General features: G+C 36.7%; 1 protein-coding gene, 1 long non-coding RNA gene and 1 other non-coding gene across 4 annotated transcripts; 2 read left to right on the forward strand and 1 right to left on the reverse strand.

The window, feature by feature from the left end:
• The first annotated feature begins 204 nt into the window (after positions 1 to 204).
• Positions 205 to 311, forward strand: LOC117129392. The gene has a single exon (XR_004453041.1). It is a non-coding gene; the product is annotated as a small nucleolar RNA R71 (small nucleolar RNA).
• Positions 312 to 2,901: 2,590 nt separating this feature from the next.
• Positions 2,902 to 7,161, reverse strand: LOC103844756. Of its 2 annotated transcripts, XR_001956630.2 has the most exons (4): positions 7,018 to 7,161; positions 6,698 to 6,920; positions 6,345 to 6,402; positions 2,902 to 5,599 (listed from the first exon to the last, which is right to left on the reverse strand). It is a non-coding gene; the product is annotated as an uncharacterized LOC103844756 (long non-coding RNA). The 2 variants fall into 2 exon arrangements; XR_004452474.1 differs by having other exon boundaries at positions 2,902 to 6,920.
• Positions 7,162 to 11,372: 4,211 nt separating this feature from the next.
• LOC103844758 (probable copper-transporting ATPase HMA5) lies at positions 11,373 to 14,884 on the forward strand. The gene is made up of 4 exons (XM_009121567.3): positions 11,373 to 13,318; positions 13,394 to 13,516; positions 13,649 to 14,128; positions 14,236 to 14,884. Exons 1-4 carry the CDS (start codon positions 11,423 to 11,425, stop codon positions 14,668 to 14,670), a joined length of 2,934 nt encoding a protein of 977 aa, XP_009119815.1. The 5' UTR covers positions 11,373 to 11,422; the 3' UTR covers positions 14,671 to 14,884.
• Positions 14,885 to 17,653: the final 2,769 nt, after the last annotated feature.

The following is a 17,653-nucleotide window of genomic DNA, read 5'->3' on the forward strand; positions in this document are numbered from 1 at the left end:
TTCCTCGTCTGCTTATCATCTGTTCTACTGCCTCTGTCGTGGTCTCCACTGTAGACTGCGTCACTCTTTACCATGTTGTCAACCAGCTCCTCAGCATCCTCCTCAGTCCTCCCCAAGAAAAACCCATTGCTAGCTGTATCCAGTCTGACTATGTACTTAGGAAGAGCACCACGGTAGAATGTGCTCAGCAAGCTCTCCTTAGAAAAGCCATGGTGTGGACATTGAGCTTGGTAGCCCTTGAATCTCTCCCAGGCTTCACTGAAACCTTCCAAGTTCTTCTGTTGAAAGCTGAAAATCTCATTTCTCAGCTTAGCAGTTCTTGAAGTAGAGAAGAACTTCTCCAAGAATGCTTTCTTGCAGTCATCCCAAGTGGTGATGGAGTCGCTGGGTAGAGACTTCTCCCACTGACGTGCCTTATCCCCCAAAGAAAAAGGGAATAGCTTGAGCTTTAAGGCATCTTCGGACACACCATTGGTTTTTGACAACCCACAGTAGCTGTCGAACCTGTCCAAGTGATCAAATGGATCCTCTAGAGCCAAGCCATGATACTTGTTGTTCTCGATCACGTTGAGGAGTCCTGATTTGATCTCAAAGTTGTTGGCTGCCACAGCGGGTGCTCGGATTCCTAATCGATGACCATGAATGTTGGGGCGGTCGTAAGTGCCAATGGGTCGAGCTGCTCGCTGTTGGTTTTGTGGAACGTTGTTAGCTTCATTCACACCCGCATCATTTTGAGGTATGTTTTCCATATCAGTGTCCAATCTCTGCAAGTGAGCCTGTTGCTCTTCTTCTCTTCTCTTTCTAGCACACTCTCTCTCTCTAAAGCTCGGATGTCTGCAGCTCTTGGAACTAGGTTTGATGGACCCCTGCTCCTCAAGTTCATGCACCTGTAGATTAAAGGGAGGTGAAGAAGAATCAGTAACAAAATAAAATAAAAATGACTTAGTCTCAAGCAAGTGACTAAATCTCAATGTTGAAATCTACTCAGAATTTGGCAACGGCGCCAATTTGATGTTAGGAGTTTTCAAGGCTCCTAAGACAAATGTTGTAGTATAAATGATTGTCGAACCAGTTCTGAGGGATATCAAAGCACTGAGAATGCAAGTACTCACTTAATCTAAGTGCAACCAATGATTTAGATGAGTTTTAAACTACTACTAATACTAGAAAGCAATAACAGAATGATACTTTCTTGACTAAGGGAAAAGAGAACTCATGGGCATAGGGATTAGACCTTGGGTGATCAAGTATCGAACTAAGGATGGCAAATGATCAATCAAACTATCAACCTTAAGCCTAGACACAATTCTAAGCAAGCTTTATGTCTAGATGAATGCTCATTTGCTAACATAACTCAAACATCAAATGTCTTTGGTTGAATAATATGAAAGCAATCATTACTAACAAGTCTATTAGCTATCTTAGCACCTTTAACAACAAATGTCTTTGGCAAAGTATACTAAAAGCCTAGGAGAGTTGTCTCAGGCATTTCATCAAACACCTTTTGGGTGGGAAATGCCTATTGATCTACTAGCAAGGAACAAGAATAATCTACACTAAAACATCCTAGAACTAACCTAATCACCCTTGATATCCCTAACCCATGAATTCAAAAGGTGATTACTCACTAATCTCCATGATTCCTCTTAAATACATATTGGATTTTAGATTAACCATGTAGAAAAATAGATAAGAAATCAACAAGAACACAAGATGAAAGCAATGAAATCTGAATCAAAAGAGGTTTTTTACTAGTTATTCTCTCGAAAAGAGATTATCTTGCCTCCAATGGCTTATAAAAGTACTTAACTTAGGTTTAGGAAGTGTAAAACATCAAAACAAATGACCAAAAGGCCCCTGAAATAACATAAAAATCGTCCAAGCAAAACACGCGGAGCGACCTAGCATAGTCGCTCCAGGAGGTCGCTCCCGACGTGTTTTTTTTGCGTCTCGACGCGTCAAAACGCGAGTGACTTGAGGTAGTCGCTCTGGCTGGTCGCTCTGGCTGGGAGTGACTTGAGGTAGTCACCCTGGACTGGTCGCTCTGGCTGGGAGCGACCTCGGTAGGTCGCTCTGAGAGGTCACTCTGCGATGCTCGACCAGGATGGATATGCCTCTAGTAAATTGATCATAACTCCTTCATTACATCTCCAAATGACTTCAAAACCACTTCCATTAGAAAGATAACTCAATTTTCTGTGTCTCCACAAAATCTTAGCAACAGAAGATTTCTCCAAAGGCTCCATCCATGCTCATCTTTCACCCCCTTTTGGATCACTATGCTCCCAAACATCTCAAATCACTCCATGGAACACTCCAGCACCTAAAAAGGACAATGAATGCAAAATGCAACCTAGACATGGCTAAATCCTAATCTATATGATGAAAATGCTCATGGATGAATGGATAAAACAATGTAAATATGCAAGATATCAGGTATGTGAATAACCATCCTAGAAGTCGAATACTAAAGTAAGATATCCAGATTTCGCTGCAAGTATGATCAGATGACTAAGTCCCATGCTCCAGCTCTTGGATGTCAACAAGGATCGAGTGTCGATAGATACTATTGACTATGTATCGATCGATACTTCCTTATACAAGCATTAAATGTCCTAATCGATATGTTCACTAGATTCGTAGACCAACTCTCGCATGTATCTAGCAACCTAGCTCAACATAAATAATTCAGGATATGATCATACTCTCGTAGTTGTCAACCATCCTAAAATCAAGGTTCTAGTTAGCTACTTTAGAACACAAGCAGTAAAAACAATTTTGATGAAGGAAACCTAATAATTCACTCTAGCAGTTCTATGGTTCACTAATCCATCAAAGCCCTAACTAACCCTGAATATAACAAGATGAACTACTCAGACATAATTAAGCGAAACATAATAATAATCTGAATAGAAAACATAAAATAGATAGAGTAAGAAAATTGTAGTTCCAATACAAATCTCTGAATGAGTCTTGGATCTTCTCTCAAAATATACTAAAAACCTTAAAATAATATGTTGTAGTGAAAAAGATAGAAAAAAATATGTGTTGCCTAAACAATGGGCAAACACATAAATAGTAGGTCTTAGGCCGACCAAGGGTAGTCTTGTAATTATGTGGATCATCTGGGCTTCAAGTTGGTTGCGAAATAGTCGGCTCATCTACTCGCATCGGTGTCAAGCAACACTAAAGGGTCAGTGTCGATCGACACTCCTTATGAATCTCGACTCCGTCTGACTTCTTGAACATCTACGAGTTTCTTCATTCTTTAGCTACAAAATGCTTTATAATCTTCATACTGCTCTAAAACATACCTAGACCTGAAAAGACTCTAAAATAGACTCCAACATAATAAATAGACTCTACTTATAACGTGGGTGAAAACTGGTAAAATCAATGGTATATAAACTCCCCCAGACTTATCATTTGCTTGCCCTCAAACAAAACATAGAATAGTCCTGTGAAAGAGGTTTGAAAATAATAATGACTCACACAACTTTAAAATCACTACCTTCACCTTTGCAATGTTGCAAGCCACATCAGATCAATGCCAACCTCAAGAGCACTTATATGTACTAGACCTTAGTTTAGCAACCAAACCATTCAGCCTTTTGATCAGCTCATGCCGCCTAACCTACCCCTCTACTGACCTCAGTTCTACAAATAAATGTGTAGGCTAAATGAGTATTGATCAAGGGACACATGGACTCAACTCAAAAAAGTATCCGGACCAACATGCAGTCATTTCTGATCCCTTTCCTCTATGCTCTCTCTTCTCTGGATCTTTTTTTTTCAGTGAACAGTGACACTGCTACAGTTCTTCATGTTCATTTCTTTTATGCTCTGCAAAGTGTAGGCGAATAATGGGGTTTTGAGAAATTTGCAAAACCCTCGCTTCCAGCTTCGGGTGATCATTCCATTGAAGTGGAATAATGGGGTCACTATAAATTTTTCTTGTCCCTCTAAATCACAAGAAATAATCGCAATCTTTTATTTTCTAAATCCCAAAGAGAGGTGAGAGGGGAACCAAGACACACATACGCTTACCTTCCAGACTTGCAAGAGAATTTCGATCCAATGTATACCAAGCCGCAAAACAAGAAGTTGAATTAATTAAGGTTGGAAGTCAGCTTTAGTTCCTTCAAGCTTTCTCAGATAGCATGGATTTTATTGGCATGTGATCCACTTTGGTGTTTCTATTTAATATACCCTGCAGTCAATAACCTCAAAGAATGGTGGTTATAATAGTAATAAAAATTTAAAAGGTTCATCATCCCTTTCTTGACTCTATAAAACCAATAAAAACACATAAAAAATAAAACTCAAAAGAAAAACATAATATCAGTAATGTTATAAGTAGAGAAGAGAGAAATAGGAATTGATGTGTATTATTCCATGATTAAGGTTGGAAGTCAGCTTTGGTTCCTTCAGGCTTTCTCAGCTAGCATGAATGTTATTGGCATGTGATCCACATTGGTGTTTCCATTTAGTACACCAAGCAGTCAATAACCTCAAAGAATGGTGGTTAGAATCGTAATAAAAAATTAAAAGGGTTTATCGTCCCTCTCTTGACTATATAAAACTAGTAAAAAACACATAAAAATAAAAGTCAAAAGAATAACATAATATCAGTAATTTTATAAGTAGAGAAGAGAGAGAGAAGAATTGGTGTGTATTGTTCCATGAATAAGGAATCCTTTATATAGGATTACAATAGCAAGGGAACAAAGTATAACTTGTAGAATAAGTAAAGCTAGGGGAATAAGTACATATAAGACTTGCCATAATGGACATCACCAAAATATTCGTAACAGTTCCCTTTGATGTCTATTATGTGCGTAAAATGTTGCCTCGCTAAAAGGCTCACCAGGAAAACCAAGTGGAAAAAACAAAGGTTTAGGGAAAAAGAGTGCAGCGCGTAATGACTTTCCCTAACGTGTACATATATCGATATCTTTGATGAACTAACTTCTTAAAGAAGCAATGGTTAGCGTCTTGGTGAATAAGTTAGTCAAATTGTCACTTGAAAAAACTTGTAGTAACGAACATCGCCATTCTTAAATAGTGCATTAGTCTTGTATTGTTTAATCATTTTCTTAGATTCTCTTTATCTCAAAAACTGTAGAACAGAGATAGACTTTCATATCTGAAATTGTAACGTCCTTCTTGGGTGTCTATCATTTGTATGTTCTTTGTTGCCTCGTTAAAACTTTGTTATGGAAAAATCCAGTGAGCTAAAAACCTTAATAAAGAAAAAGAATACAACCGCACTGTAACACCCGGTTTTCTCGAGATAATATAAACGTGAAAATAAAATAATAATAATATAATACAACCGAAATAATAATAATAATCTGCAAATCATAGTATAAAAGTCAATACGATACCACAAGGCCTAAAGGCCCAATAACGCTAACATCCGAAATATAAAGTACGACCTAAACCGAAAGTCCGAAATACGAGATAACATAAACGATAGATAGGAGCCCAAAGGCCCAAAAGCGATAAAACGATAAAAGTGATAGAAGTCCAAAGCTCGATAGTAGTAAAAGCCCAAAAGCACCGGTCCGGTATAATCACTCCTGCTCATCGGTCTCACCTGAAAGGAGAAGGAAAGAGGGGTGAGCGACAGGGGAATCGCCCAGTGAGGTATGGGGATGCTAAACCGCAAACCACTGACTCAGTTCATAGCACTACTAAAATGTAGGCCTAGCTCTAGCATGAAACAAACACGGCGTCTATTACACTACACAAAACAATCAACATATGTCTAGTGGACTAGACATGCTACAATCAATGCGATGATAGCATACCGCATTTCCTTATAAGGATATAAATATATATGACTCTCCAAGCGTCATAAGTACAGTAGTCCACTCTGTACCCCCGCAATCTCCACAAACAAGCAAGCCTAGTACAAACGTCTCTGTACCCCGCTAAACACACGGCCTAGTACAGATATCTCTGTACCCCGCGATCTCTCAAACAAAACGGTCTAGTACAAACGTCTCTGTACCCCGCTAAACACACGGCCTAGTACAGATATCTCCATACCCCGCGATCTCTCAAACATGCGGCCTAGTGCAATCACCTCTGCATCCCGCAATCTCAACACATGGACTAACATATATACATATATATATTTAACAGTTCTTAACATCAATAATTTCAATCAACCGTTGAATCCTCTATTATCCTATTTCCGGTTTAACAATCAATATCTATAATAAACAAGCAAGGCTCTCAAACAGACTCGATTCACAAAGACGGATCATGTTTCGAAGCTAAACTTTCCATAATGGTAATACTAAACTAGTTCGGGATTTTAACGGAGAAGCCCTCACCTTAGCAACAAGAAGACGTGGTATCTATGAACTCCAGATGCTCAAATAGACTCCAAATCTGAAATCAGGGCTTAAAATTGAGTCAGAACGTCTTTCGAACGGTTTAAAACGGATCTGATCAAGGTTTATGGAAACGTCAATTCGCTGGTCAAAGGTCAATCCTGTCAACCTTTGACCAGAAATCAATTTGACTAAACCGACCAGTTTACCCTAACCGAACCGAAATCAATTTAAACCGGTCAAACCAACCGGTTGACCGAGTCACCGAGTTGACTCACCAGGTTGACTCAGCCGGGTTGGCGAGTCGTCGGCGAGGCACCAGCGCCGGTCAACGGCGGAGGGTGGCGGCTTACCGGGAAAGTCACCGGCGACGGCGGAGGTGCGGCGGCGATACGGCAGCAGCTTCTCGGCGGCGGGGTGACGGCGGCCGAGCACGGTGGCCGGAGACGGCGGCGCGTCTGTTTCACGCGCTGGCGAAGAGTGATCTTCCGGGGGCGCGTGAGGCTCGTCCGGACTCCAATTGCAGTTTGGTCGGTGTCTATGGCTTCGTCTCGACGAGAGGAACACGATGGTGGTCTTGTATGCACGAAATTCGCAGTGGTTAGGAAGTTATGGGTGATTTACTAAAACGGCCGAAACTGAACTACATGCATGGCGGTTTTGCGGTGGTTACCTAGGGTTGCGAACGGTGGTATCGAGCTGAACGTGATCACGGCACACGGTTTCTCCGGCGACGAGCTCCGGCTACCCACTCACTATAAAATGATCACACTTCTTCTCTTAGCTCACCCTCTCTCTAGCTCTTCTTTTTTTTTTGTATAAAGTTTCTGAGAAACTAAAGTGGATAGAGGTGAGTTTTTATAGAAAAATACCATGGATCTCTGGAAATGGATTTGGGCTTCGACCTGAATTCTTTGGGTTACCTAGGGTTGCAAACGGTGGTATCGAGCTGAACGTGATCACGGCACACGGTTGCTCCGGCGACGAGATCCGGCGACCCACTCACTGTAAAATGATCACACTTCTTCTCTTAGCTCACACTCTCTCTAGCTTTTCTTTTTTTTTGTATAAAGTTTCTGAGAAACTAAAGTGGATAGAGGTGGATTTTTATAGAAAAATACCATGGATCTCTGGAAATGGATTTGGGCTTCGACCTGAATTCTTTGGGTCAGAATTTGGGTCATTACACACACAATCATATTTCTTTCCCTGGAAGCAATATCTTCAGAATATGCACTGCGGTTAAATATATCTCTTTTAGAAATTTGAGTTTAGCAAAATAAGCTCTTTGATTTATATTATAATATTTAGGATATTTATAGTTATGATCCATAATTGCTTTTTGACTAAGACAACAAATTCTTGGTCTATTTGAACTTCAAGCCAACTATCTTTACATACACTTGTATCAAGTGTACATACGAGTTATTCATGTTCCTATTATAAAAGTTACTATGATGACTTTATTTCCTTTCATATGCAACCACATCTTTCAGTTACCAAAATATTAGTAACTTTCTCAAATAAAATTTGAAGTATGGTACTCATGGACCAATCATATACATCAATTTTAATATATATCCCATAAAACTAATTTGCTTTAATTCGATCGAATAACTACAGTTTCAGGAATATGATTTTGATATCACCAATCCTTCATGGATTCTATCTTTCAAGAATTACCATTTTCCAGTGGATCGCACAATTTAAGAAACTTGAAAGTAGTTGCATCTATCATATGATAATATATCTCTTCGCAGTCAATTTCATATTTATCTTTCTTTGGTGCAACGACTCATTTCTATCCCATTTGTTTTACACTTTTTAGTATGGACTACTGGTCCAAATACTTATCTCTTTCACAAGAGTTTGTATTGCTTCTTTTGATCTGGCCAATCATTTCCTTTTGTACACTTTTCAATAGATTTAATTTGTTTCATGATCCTCTTTATCATTCATCATATCAACTGCTATTTTGCATGCATAAATATATTGACGCCGATTCGCTTATTGGTTCCATTTTATTTCATACATGACGTAACTTTATTGATATCTCTTCATTGTCTCAGGTACCTGAATCTTTTACATTCATGTTTAAAGTCTCTTCTGGAGATTATTCAAAAACTCTATTTCCTCGTTTTGACCATTTTTCAATATATGCTTCTTTTCATTTAAGATGATTCTTATCTTTGGAATCAATTTGTATACCATCTTGTAGGTGTGACTACCAGTTTTATATTATTCTTCTAGAACATCAATACTTATTGGAGCATTTATAATTGGTATGGTGACTTGATCACTCAATTTATTTGGGTTAGTAGATGTGTCTGGCAACTGTTTTACTATAAGCTCTATAACTAATTTATTATGTGGACTTCTATTTCTCATTCTATTTAGTCTGAGGATTATTGATAATTCATTTCAACTTATTTTCCAGCTGTTTATTTTTCCTCCTTATGTCGGAAATACTAATTAAAAAAATCAATGGAATTTGAATGTGAACTAAAATACTTCTTCAGAAATATATTTGTGCTTTGTGTGTTAAATTCGAATACAGTTGGGGCTTTTAAGAAGCGGGAGAAATTGTTAGAATTCTATGAAAGAGTCTCGGGAGCCAGGATGCATGCCAGTTTCATATGACCAGGTGGAGTGTAGATTCAACTTAATATGATTATTTTCTTATTATTTAAAATTAAATTTGTATTGTTCATAGTTAATTTTTCTCTTTAAGAAATAAGATATATATCCTTAAATTTTTGATATTTTTTGTATGTTAAAACTAAATAAATATATAAAACGAAATTAATTGTGATTATATATTTTTATATAAACGAAGAATTAAATTTTTCTATGAAATTTGAATGTGAACTAAAATACTTCTTCAGAAAATCTTCTAAGTTATAATGCACTATCAATTTTCGAAGAAGTCTTTTATAAAAAAAAATGCTCTTGGATATTTTGGACAATATTGTTCCAAACAAGTTGCACTTCACTAATTCAGCTATTGGCAAGCGAACATTAACCCCGCGAAACTAAAGCCACCGATAACCGAAATTTTCAGGACACAAAAGCCGACAGAACAACATTATTCTCCAAAACCTAACTAATACTCTGATTAAAGAATCTAAGGCTTAGAATACCAGAGAAAAAAATCTATAACATCTAACAAGACACCGGATCCTAAGAACCACTAAACACCAATGGTTAAACATGAATAAACATATATTAATTTATGTTATACCAAAAAAGAATATTAATTTATGATAAGTTTATCAAATCAAAGCAAAAGTTAAATCAAAACTGAGTTTTATATTTTAATTTCTATAACCGATAAAACTGAAAACTAAAACTAAATTAACAAATTTAAATTTTAAAGTTACTATTTATATGCATGACATAGGAAACACATAGGTGATTTGGAATTTAGCAGCTTAGACAAAGTATTTTATCTTCATTAACTTCAAATTTGTAATAGTAATTACACTATTTAGTTTAATTTTTGTAATGGTTTTAAATTTACAAATAATATAATGTATTTACACAAAAATTTATTTTCTTTATGAAATTGTGGTAATATGATAGTTATTTTCTCCTGCTTATGTTTATTTATAAAATTATACATTTAAATTAGTTACCATCTACTTATCTCTTTATTTGTATTATAAATATATATATATATATATACTGTATTTACAAATGTATTTATAATTTTAATTGTAAAGTTACCTTTGAAATATTATATAGATTATTTGAATAATATAATTGATAATACACTATTTTGAATATCATAACCTTTAGGTATATACCAATGTTAAGTAATATCTTAATTTTCCAGTGAAGAGTATAAATAACATAGAGATTTAAATCTGGATTTCAAATTGATATAAGTAATTTTAATGTGTAGTAGTGAAGCTCATATAACAAAATAACACATTTAAATATATAAATTTTATTTTCTGTAGAAATATATATTTGATATTAATTTATCGTAAGGTACATGATATTTGTTTATTTTCGCAATTAAACATGGAAATTCGTAATAATATGTGAAACATATTACAAAATTTGAAAATTGCTTCGTAGTTGTTGTTACCTGCAAAAGAATTTAGTATATCTATTGCATAACATATCCATTTGCATTTTAGATATTTTATATCTTTAACTATTAAAAGTTTGTCAAATTTTCAATTTTCATTTTTAAAATTTGTTGATTAATATTTTTGGATAGAAGATTCTCATATTGATAAATGCATATTCTATTCTTCTTATCATTATTTTTGTTTTCTTTCAGACCATATTTTATTTTTAGTCTTTCTAGTAATTTTTTTTTTTTAAATTCCAACTTTTTGAATAGTCTCTTTATACTCTTTATTTTAATTAACTTTGTTATCTAAATATCTTTTTTTGATAGGATTCGTTTGAGATAATGTTTAACTTTATATTTTATGTTGCTTTCTTCTTTAAATTTTGGCATAACCGTGGATCCTATAAATAGTATTGGTTGAATGGATTAGAAACTTTTGAGAAGTCACCATGTAGTTGCCTTTGTTGTGAAAGACCATAACTTTTGAGAAAGTCACCATGTAGTTGGCTTTGTTGTGAAGGACCATAACTTTTGAGAAGGCACCATATAGCCTCAACTTTGAAAGTTCTATGTGTTTTAGTGCATAGTCCCAACTTTGAAAATTCTATGTGAAATTCAGATAACTTTGATTCTTTGAAAGTCTTGCAATCTTTAAGATATATTTTGTCTTTATTAAGCAATTTTATGTTAATTTTCAAAAATATTAGTATACACATCAAGTTAATTCTTCTTTCTTGATTTATTTTCCTTTGTTAGTTTACTTTATTTTATACTGATTTCCATTATATTTTCAAAGAAACAATATTTTGGCAACTTTGACATTTTTTTTAAAATAATAAATAAGATGGTGACATTTTATCTTTTTGGTTTTGTTACTAATATGGATGTTGTTTATTATAAACAACCCGTGCTCCTTGTTTATAAAGAGAATGAGGAGTAACAGAAGTTGCATCAAAATATATTCATAAAACCCTTCCCTATACTGACGAACCAAATGGCGCTCACATCCATTGGGGAAGAGACGTACAGTGCACGGCATCCTTTGCTGCAAAAAAACAAGTTCGGTGGCGGATGCAGATCATCGTCAGAAGAGGAGGCCACTTCCAAGGCACTGTTCCGCGTCGTCGGGATGACTTGTTCTGCTTGCGCTGGACCTGTCGAGGAGGCTATTAAGCGGCTCCGAGGGATTCATGAAGCTGTCATTGACGTTCTGAACAATCAAGCTCAAGTCCTTTTCAACCCTAACTTTGTCAACCTGGAGAAAATTTGTGAGACTATTCAAGATGCTGGATTCGAAGCATCACTGATAGAAAACGAGGCTAATGAGACGTCCACAAAAGTATGCCGGATAAGAATAAACGGAATGACATGTAGCTCATGTTCTTCGACCATAGAACGAGTTCTGCGAGTAACTAACGGTGTACAAAGAGCCCATGTTTCCCTAGCACTTGAAGAAGCCGAAGTTCATTATGATCGGAGACTAGTTGGCCATGACAAACTACTGGACGAGATAGAAAGCGTTGGATTTGTAGCCCTACTTATAAGCACAGGCGAGGATTTGAGCAAGATTGATTTAAAGATTGTTGGTGAGTGTGTTGATGAATCCATCAAAACATTACTTGAAGCTCTTCCTGGAGTTCAAAGTGTGGAGTTCCATCATGGAACAGATAAGATCATATCCGTGTTGTACAAACATGATGTGACCGGGCCAAGGAGTTTCATTAGGGTCTTTGGAGGGACCAAACTCAAAGCGACAATATTCTCTGCGGGAGAGGAAGGCAGAGAGTCTCAGAGGCAAGTGGAGATTAAGAAGTACTATAACTCATTTCTTTGGAGTCTGGTTTGTACTGTACCAGTGTTCTTGACAGCCATGGTGTTTATGTACATCCCTTGGATTAATCATTTGCTGATGTTCAAGGTCATCAATATGCTCAACGCTGGAGAAATCATAAGGTGCGTTTTGGCTACTCCTGTCCAGTTTTTCATAGGTTGGAGGTTTTATTATGGCTCTTACAAAGCTTTGCGCCGAGGATCTGCTAACATGGATGTCTTGGTAGCTCTGGGAACAAACGCAGCTTATTTCTACTCCTTGTATTCAGTGACGAGAGCTGCAACCTCTCCTGGTTTCAAGGGAGAAGATTTCTTTGAAACTAGTTCCATGCTCATCACTTTTATCTTGCTAGGCAAGTATCTGGAGGTTATGGCTAAAGGGAAAACTTCTGATGCAATCTCAAAGCTTATGAAGTTAACACCGGATACAGCCATATTGTTGACTTTGGACAATGAAGGAAAGGTGACTGGTGAAGAAGAGATTGATGGTCGGTTGATACAGAAGAACGATGTTATCAAGATTCTTCCTGGTGACAAAGTAGCTTCAGATGGTTATGTAATATGGGGGAGAAGTCATGTGGATGAGAGTATGATGACTGGAGAGGCAAAGCTAGTGGCGAAGAGAAAGGGTGATACAGTTATAGGAGGCACTTTGAATGCGAACGGAGTGTTGCACGTTAAGGTTACAAAGGTTGGTTCAGAGAGTGCACTTGCACAGATTATTCGGCTTGTTGAGTCTGCTCAGCTTGCCAAGGCTCCTGCACAAAATTTGGCTGATACGATCTCCAAATTCTTTGTTCCCCTGGTGATCTCCTTCTCGCTCTTGACTTGGCTTGTGTGGTTCTTTGCTGGTAAGCTCCACTGGTACTCTGAATCTTGGATACCTGCTTCTATGGATAGATTTGAACTAGCTCTTCAGTTTGGGATATCAGTGATGGTTGTAGCCTGCCCCTGTGCTCTTGGGCTGGCTACTCCAACTGCTGTTATGGTTGGCACTGGGGTTGGTGCATCCCAAGGTGTGCTGATAAAGGGTGGTCAAGCCCTTGAAAAGGCACACATGGTTAGTGCATAATAACATGTTAATCTCTCTTGCTTTGAAACTTAATGGCACCTAACAGTTTCAATGGCGGTGTAGGTGAATTGCATTGTCTTTGACAAGACAGGAACACTCACGATGGGGAAGCCCGTAGTTGTTAAAACAAAAATGCTGAAAAACATGACACTGGGAGAGTTCTATGAACTTGTTGCCGCAACTGAGGTAGTTTCTTGTAACCATTGAACGCACAAGGCTGAGTTGATTAAATTTATTAAATTAAATAGGTTTTCAATCTAAAATTAAATGGATAGGATCATGCGTCAAAACCAATGTGCATCACTATTATTTTGCCAGGTAAACAGTGAGCATCCTCTAGCAAAGGCCATCGTCAACCATGCCAAGGAATTCAGAGATGACCAAGAGAACCCTGCATGGCCGCAAGCTCGTGACTTCTTGTCTATCACTGGAAACGGAGTAAAAGCAACCGTTAAGGGAAGAGAGATAATGGTGGGAAACAAGGACCTTATGTCTCAGCATGGAGTTAATATTCCAGAAGATGCTGAAGAGATGCTAGCAGAAGCTGAGGAGAGGGCTCAGACAGGGATTCTTGTCTCTGTGAACAGAGAACTAACAGGAGTCTTGGCTGTCTCGGATCCTCTAAAACCTAGTGCTCGAGCAGCCATCTCCGTTTTAAAATCCATGAATATCGCAAGCATCATGGTGACTGGTGACAACTGGGGAACTGCAAATGCCATTGCTCGTGAAGTTGGTATTGACTCTGTTATGGCAGAAGCCAAACCCAAGCAGAAAGCAGAGAAAGTGAAGGAGCTACAGGTACATAAGCTACATACTTAAATCTGAAGTTCACGTGTTTCCAACACTATGTTGGAAGATGATGATACTTGAATTTGGTCTGTTTGCTCAACATTCATGATTTGCAGGCTGCGGGTCATGTTGTGGCGATGGTGGGTGATGGAATCAATGATGCACCTGCCCTTGTGGCGGCTGACGTAGGGATAGCTATTGGGGCAGGGACCGACATAGCCATAGAAGCTGCTGACATAGTTCTGATGAAGAGCAATTTAGAAGACGTGATAACAGCCATTGATCTTTCCAGGAAAACCTTTTCAAGAATCCGTCTCAACTACGTATGGGCTCTCGGGTATAACCTCATAGGGATACCCATTGCTGCAGGAGTGCTTTTCCCGTGGACACATCTCCGGTTGCCTCCGTGGTTTGCTGGTGCTGCAATGGCTGCTTCTTCTGTTAGTGTTGTGTGTTCTTCCCTCTTGTTGAAGAACTACAAGCGGCCAAAGATGCTCGATAATCTGGAGATTTGTGAGGTTCTAGTTGAGCGAAATTTATCCAACAACTGAAAAATTTTGAACCAACAAAACCGTCGTTTTAGTATTTCGCTCTATTTATAATTTTATTTACTGGTTTGTAGCTAAGAACAGGATTAGAAAATACATGTAGTAGAACATGTCAAGTTCTTGCTGTCTCTATCTTTCTCTTCATTGTATTGTTCTTGATTTTCTATTTTGGCCACAAGGTTTTGGTGCGAATACATTTTCAGTGGAAACCACACAATTTGACAGTTTTGACAAATAAAAACATTTTGAAGTTTTGATTAAAAATAAAATTATACAAAAATGGATGTCAATAAGAAGAAAAAAGATAATTTTTATATTAAAATTAATATTAATTCGATGAGAAAACAAAAACGTGAGATTTAGATGGATAAAGAAAATTAGATTAAATTTGGTTTACAAAAACTGGTTTAAATATTTGATTCATTATTAATTTTTATATGTCATTTTAAATAGATTATGAAATTTACTGGTTTAATTATAAATAATTCATGGATGAATTAGGGGAATAAAATGCTGGAATAATTTTTTTTGTCAACCGGAATAAAAAAATTACAAAGTAATAAACTAACTATGAAATAAAGTGATTTTGTGGTATGACAATTTTACATGAAAAGTAGACCAATTTTTTTTTCTGAGTGTGACATTCATGTAGCAAATGATCTATAGATTCTATACTATTAAAGCATAATCCTTCATAAGATTTTTCCCTTGAGTTTCTTTGTTATATATTTTCCTTTATTAAATACTCGGGTATATTTTTTTTCCTCATTTTGCATAAAATATATTATTGTTAAACATATTTTTAAAAAATATTATATATACTAAACATAACACTTTTTGAAATTTACTTTAGTTTCCAAAATAAAGAAATTATGTTGCCGAAAATTATGTAACAAACCCAACGACACATGGTATTTATATAGAACTAAAAATATTATATATTTTAAATAATGATTTTGCATTATAGTACAGGTTAAAACCTAATATAACTAAACATTTATTTTATATAGCGCATGTCACAAAGAATTTTCAAAGTCAAAATTTTAACATATCTAAAACCTATAAAATATATCATTTACACAGACCTAAATATAAATTACATGAATACTTATAATATATAAATAATGTAAAAAATTGTAGTTTATGTTTGAATATAAAAAATTTCAACTGAAAATTTTCAAAGTCAAAATTTTAACATATCTAAAACCTATAAAATCTAGTACTATACTTATTAAACATATAGATTATCATCCTACATGCTTCGAAGTTAATCTTACACAATTGAGCTTCGTAAACGACATCATGTATTCAAGGATGTAGATTCAGGTTCTCTCCAAGGAATTTTGATGTGTTGGATGAATTTGAAAGGTTTTCAGGTTTAAAAATCAATCCGAAAGTCATCCATATATATATGGCAGGAAGAATAGCTCAGTCCTTCTGTGATGAAGTTCAACGTCTGGGGATCCCTATCGATAGTCTCCCAGTCTGGTATATGGGACTCCCTCTCACAAAAAAATCAATGACCCATGACGACAATTAACCTCTCATTGATAAGATCAGAGTGCAACTTCTGTCATGGTCAATCAGAGCTCTTTTCCATGCTAGTCGGCTTCAAGTTATCAATTCAGTCATAGTGAGCAGAACAAACTTCTGGTTCTCAGTCATCAGGCTCCCGAAGCGTTACCTTGAAAAAATTGAGAGAACGTGTAGTGTATTCTCTTGTATGGATCTCCAAACTCAAACAAGCAAGAGAAAGTGGCATGAAAAGATGTTTGCAAGCATAAGACGGAGGGGGGACTTGGTATACGACGTATGGCTGACTACTCTTGTGTTTTTGCCCTCAGATTAATATGGAGGTTACTTATAAACTCAGGTTCCTTTGGGTTGCTTGGACTTGGGTGAATCTCTTGCGACGTTGCTGCTTCTGGGATTTGAGTGATCGATATGCAGGCTCCTGGATTTGGCGTAAGCTTCTGAAAATTTAACGACTTGTTGTGGTCATATGTAGGTGATGGTAAGAATACCCTATTTTGGTTTGACATTTGGTTAAACATGGGACATCTTATTGGTGTGTCAAGAGAATCAAGCACGCGAGTAATGTGAATAAATTGATATGCAACTTTTGCTACTGCAGCCTCTTATGGACAATGGAATTTAAGATGATGTCAGGACTATCACCTACGGAAAAATTATGTCCCGCATCTAATTTGTTCCACCATTGGTCGAGGATGCATGAAGTGATCCTGTACTATGGAAAGATGGAGACAATGACTACAGAGCTTGGTTTTCGTCTACAAAAACTTGGTAGTAACTTCGGCAGTAAAGCAATGAAGTAAATGGAGTGATTTGGTTTGGTTTGGTTTTCACATGCAATTCCTCGGTGCTCATTCATTTTATGGCTGGCTTTCGATAACAAGCTCTCGACGGGGTATCGTACACGAATTTGGGGTGAGAATCAAGCTTGTCATTTATGTGGAGAGCCAAATGAAACCCGTGATCACCATACTCATGCACCATTCGTTCGCCCCATACACTATATCACTGTCACCACGCTCTTCTCTCCTCGACATACTGCCATTTACATGTGTCTTCTTCACTAGATTTTTCAAGCAATGTTCTATAGTGTATGGCACGAACGAAACAGTAAGAAGCACAATAACACCTATCGTATGGTCCCAAAACTAAACTATCTGTAACAGAGTGTTTTCTCTGCGTCTGAAGAAAATGTATCTTTATAGCAACATAATGATTTGGTGGTTGGGGAGAACTATATTTAGAAAGGCTAATGAGCAAATTCTTTTATTTGCAAGTTTTATAATCATCGCTCGCATTGTAAATTTTTTTGTTGATAAATAAATTTAATATTTCAACAAAGAAAACATATCATATATTAACACAAAGAAATAGAAGCTGCCTAAGATCTTAGCAACAAGTTAAGGATAAAAATGTTTATAACTTATCTGCCTATTTTTTATTATTATGTTTT

This window comes from Brassica rapa, chromosome A10 (assembly GCF_000309985.2).
Source record: "Brassica rapa cultivar Chiifu-401-42 chromosome A10, CAAS_Brap_v3.01, whole genome shotgun sequence".
NCBI lineage: Eukaryota > Viridiplantae > Streptophyta > Magnoliopsida > Brassicales > Brassicaceae > Brassica > Brassica rapa.

Bases quoted from the DNA above. Each gene is read 5' to 3' on its own strand.
- LOC103844758 (XM_009121567.3), top strand. From the start codon at position 11,423: ATGGCGCTCACATCCATTGGGGAAGAGACGTACAGTGCACGGCATCCT. The intron at 13,517-13,648 runs GTAGTTTCTTGT...TTATTTTGCCAG, and splicing joins AACTTGTTGCCGCAACTGAG to GTAAACAGTGAGCATCCTCT. The intron at 14,129-14,235 runs GTACATAAGCTA...CATGATTTGCAG, and splicing joins AGAAAGTGAAGGAGCTACAG to GCTGCGGGTCATGTTGTGGC.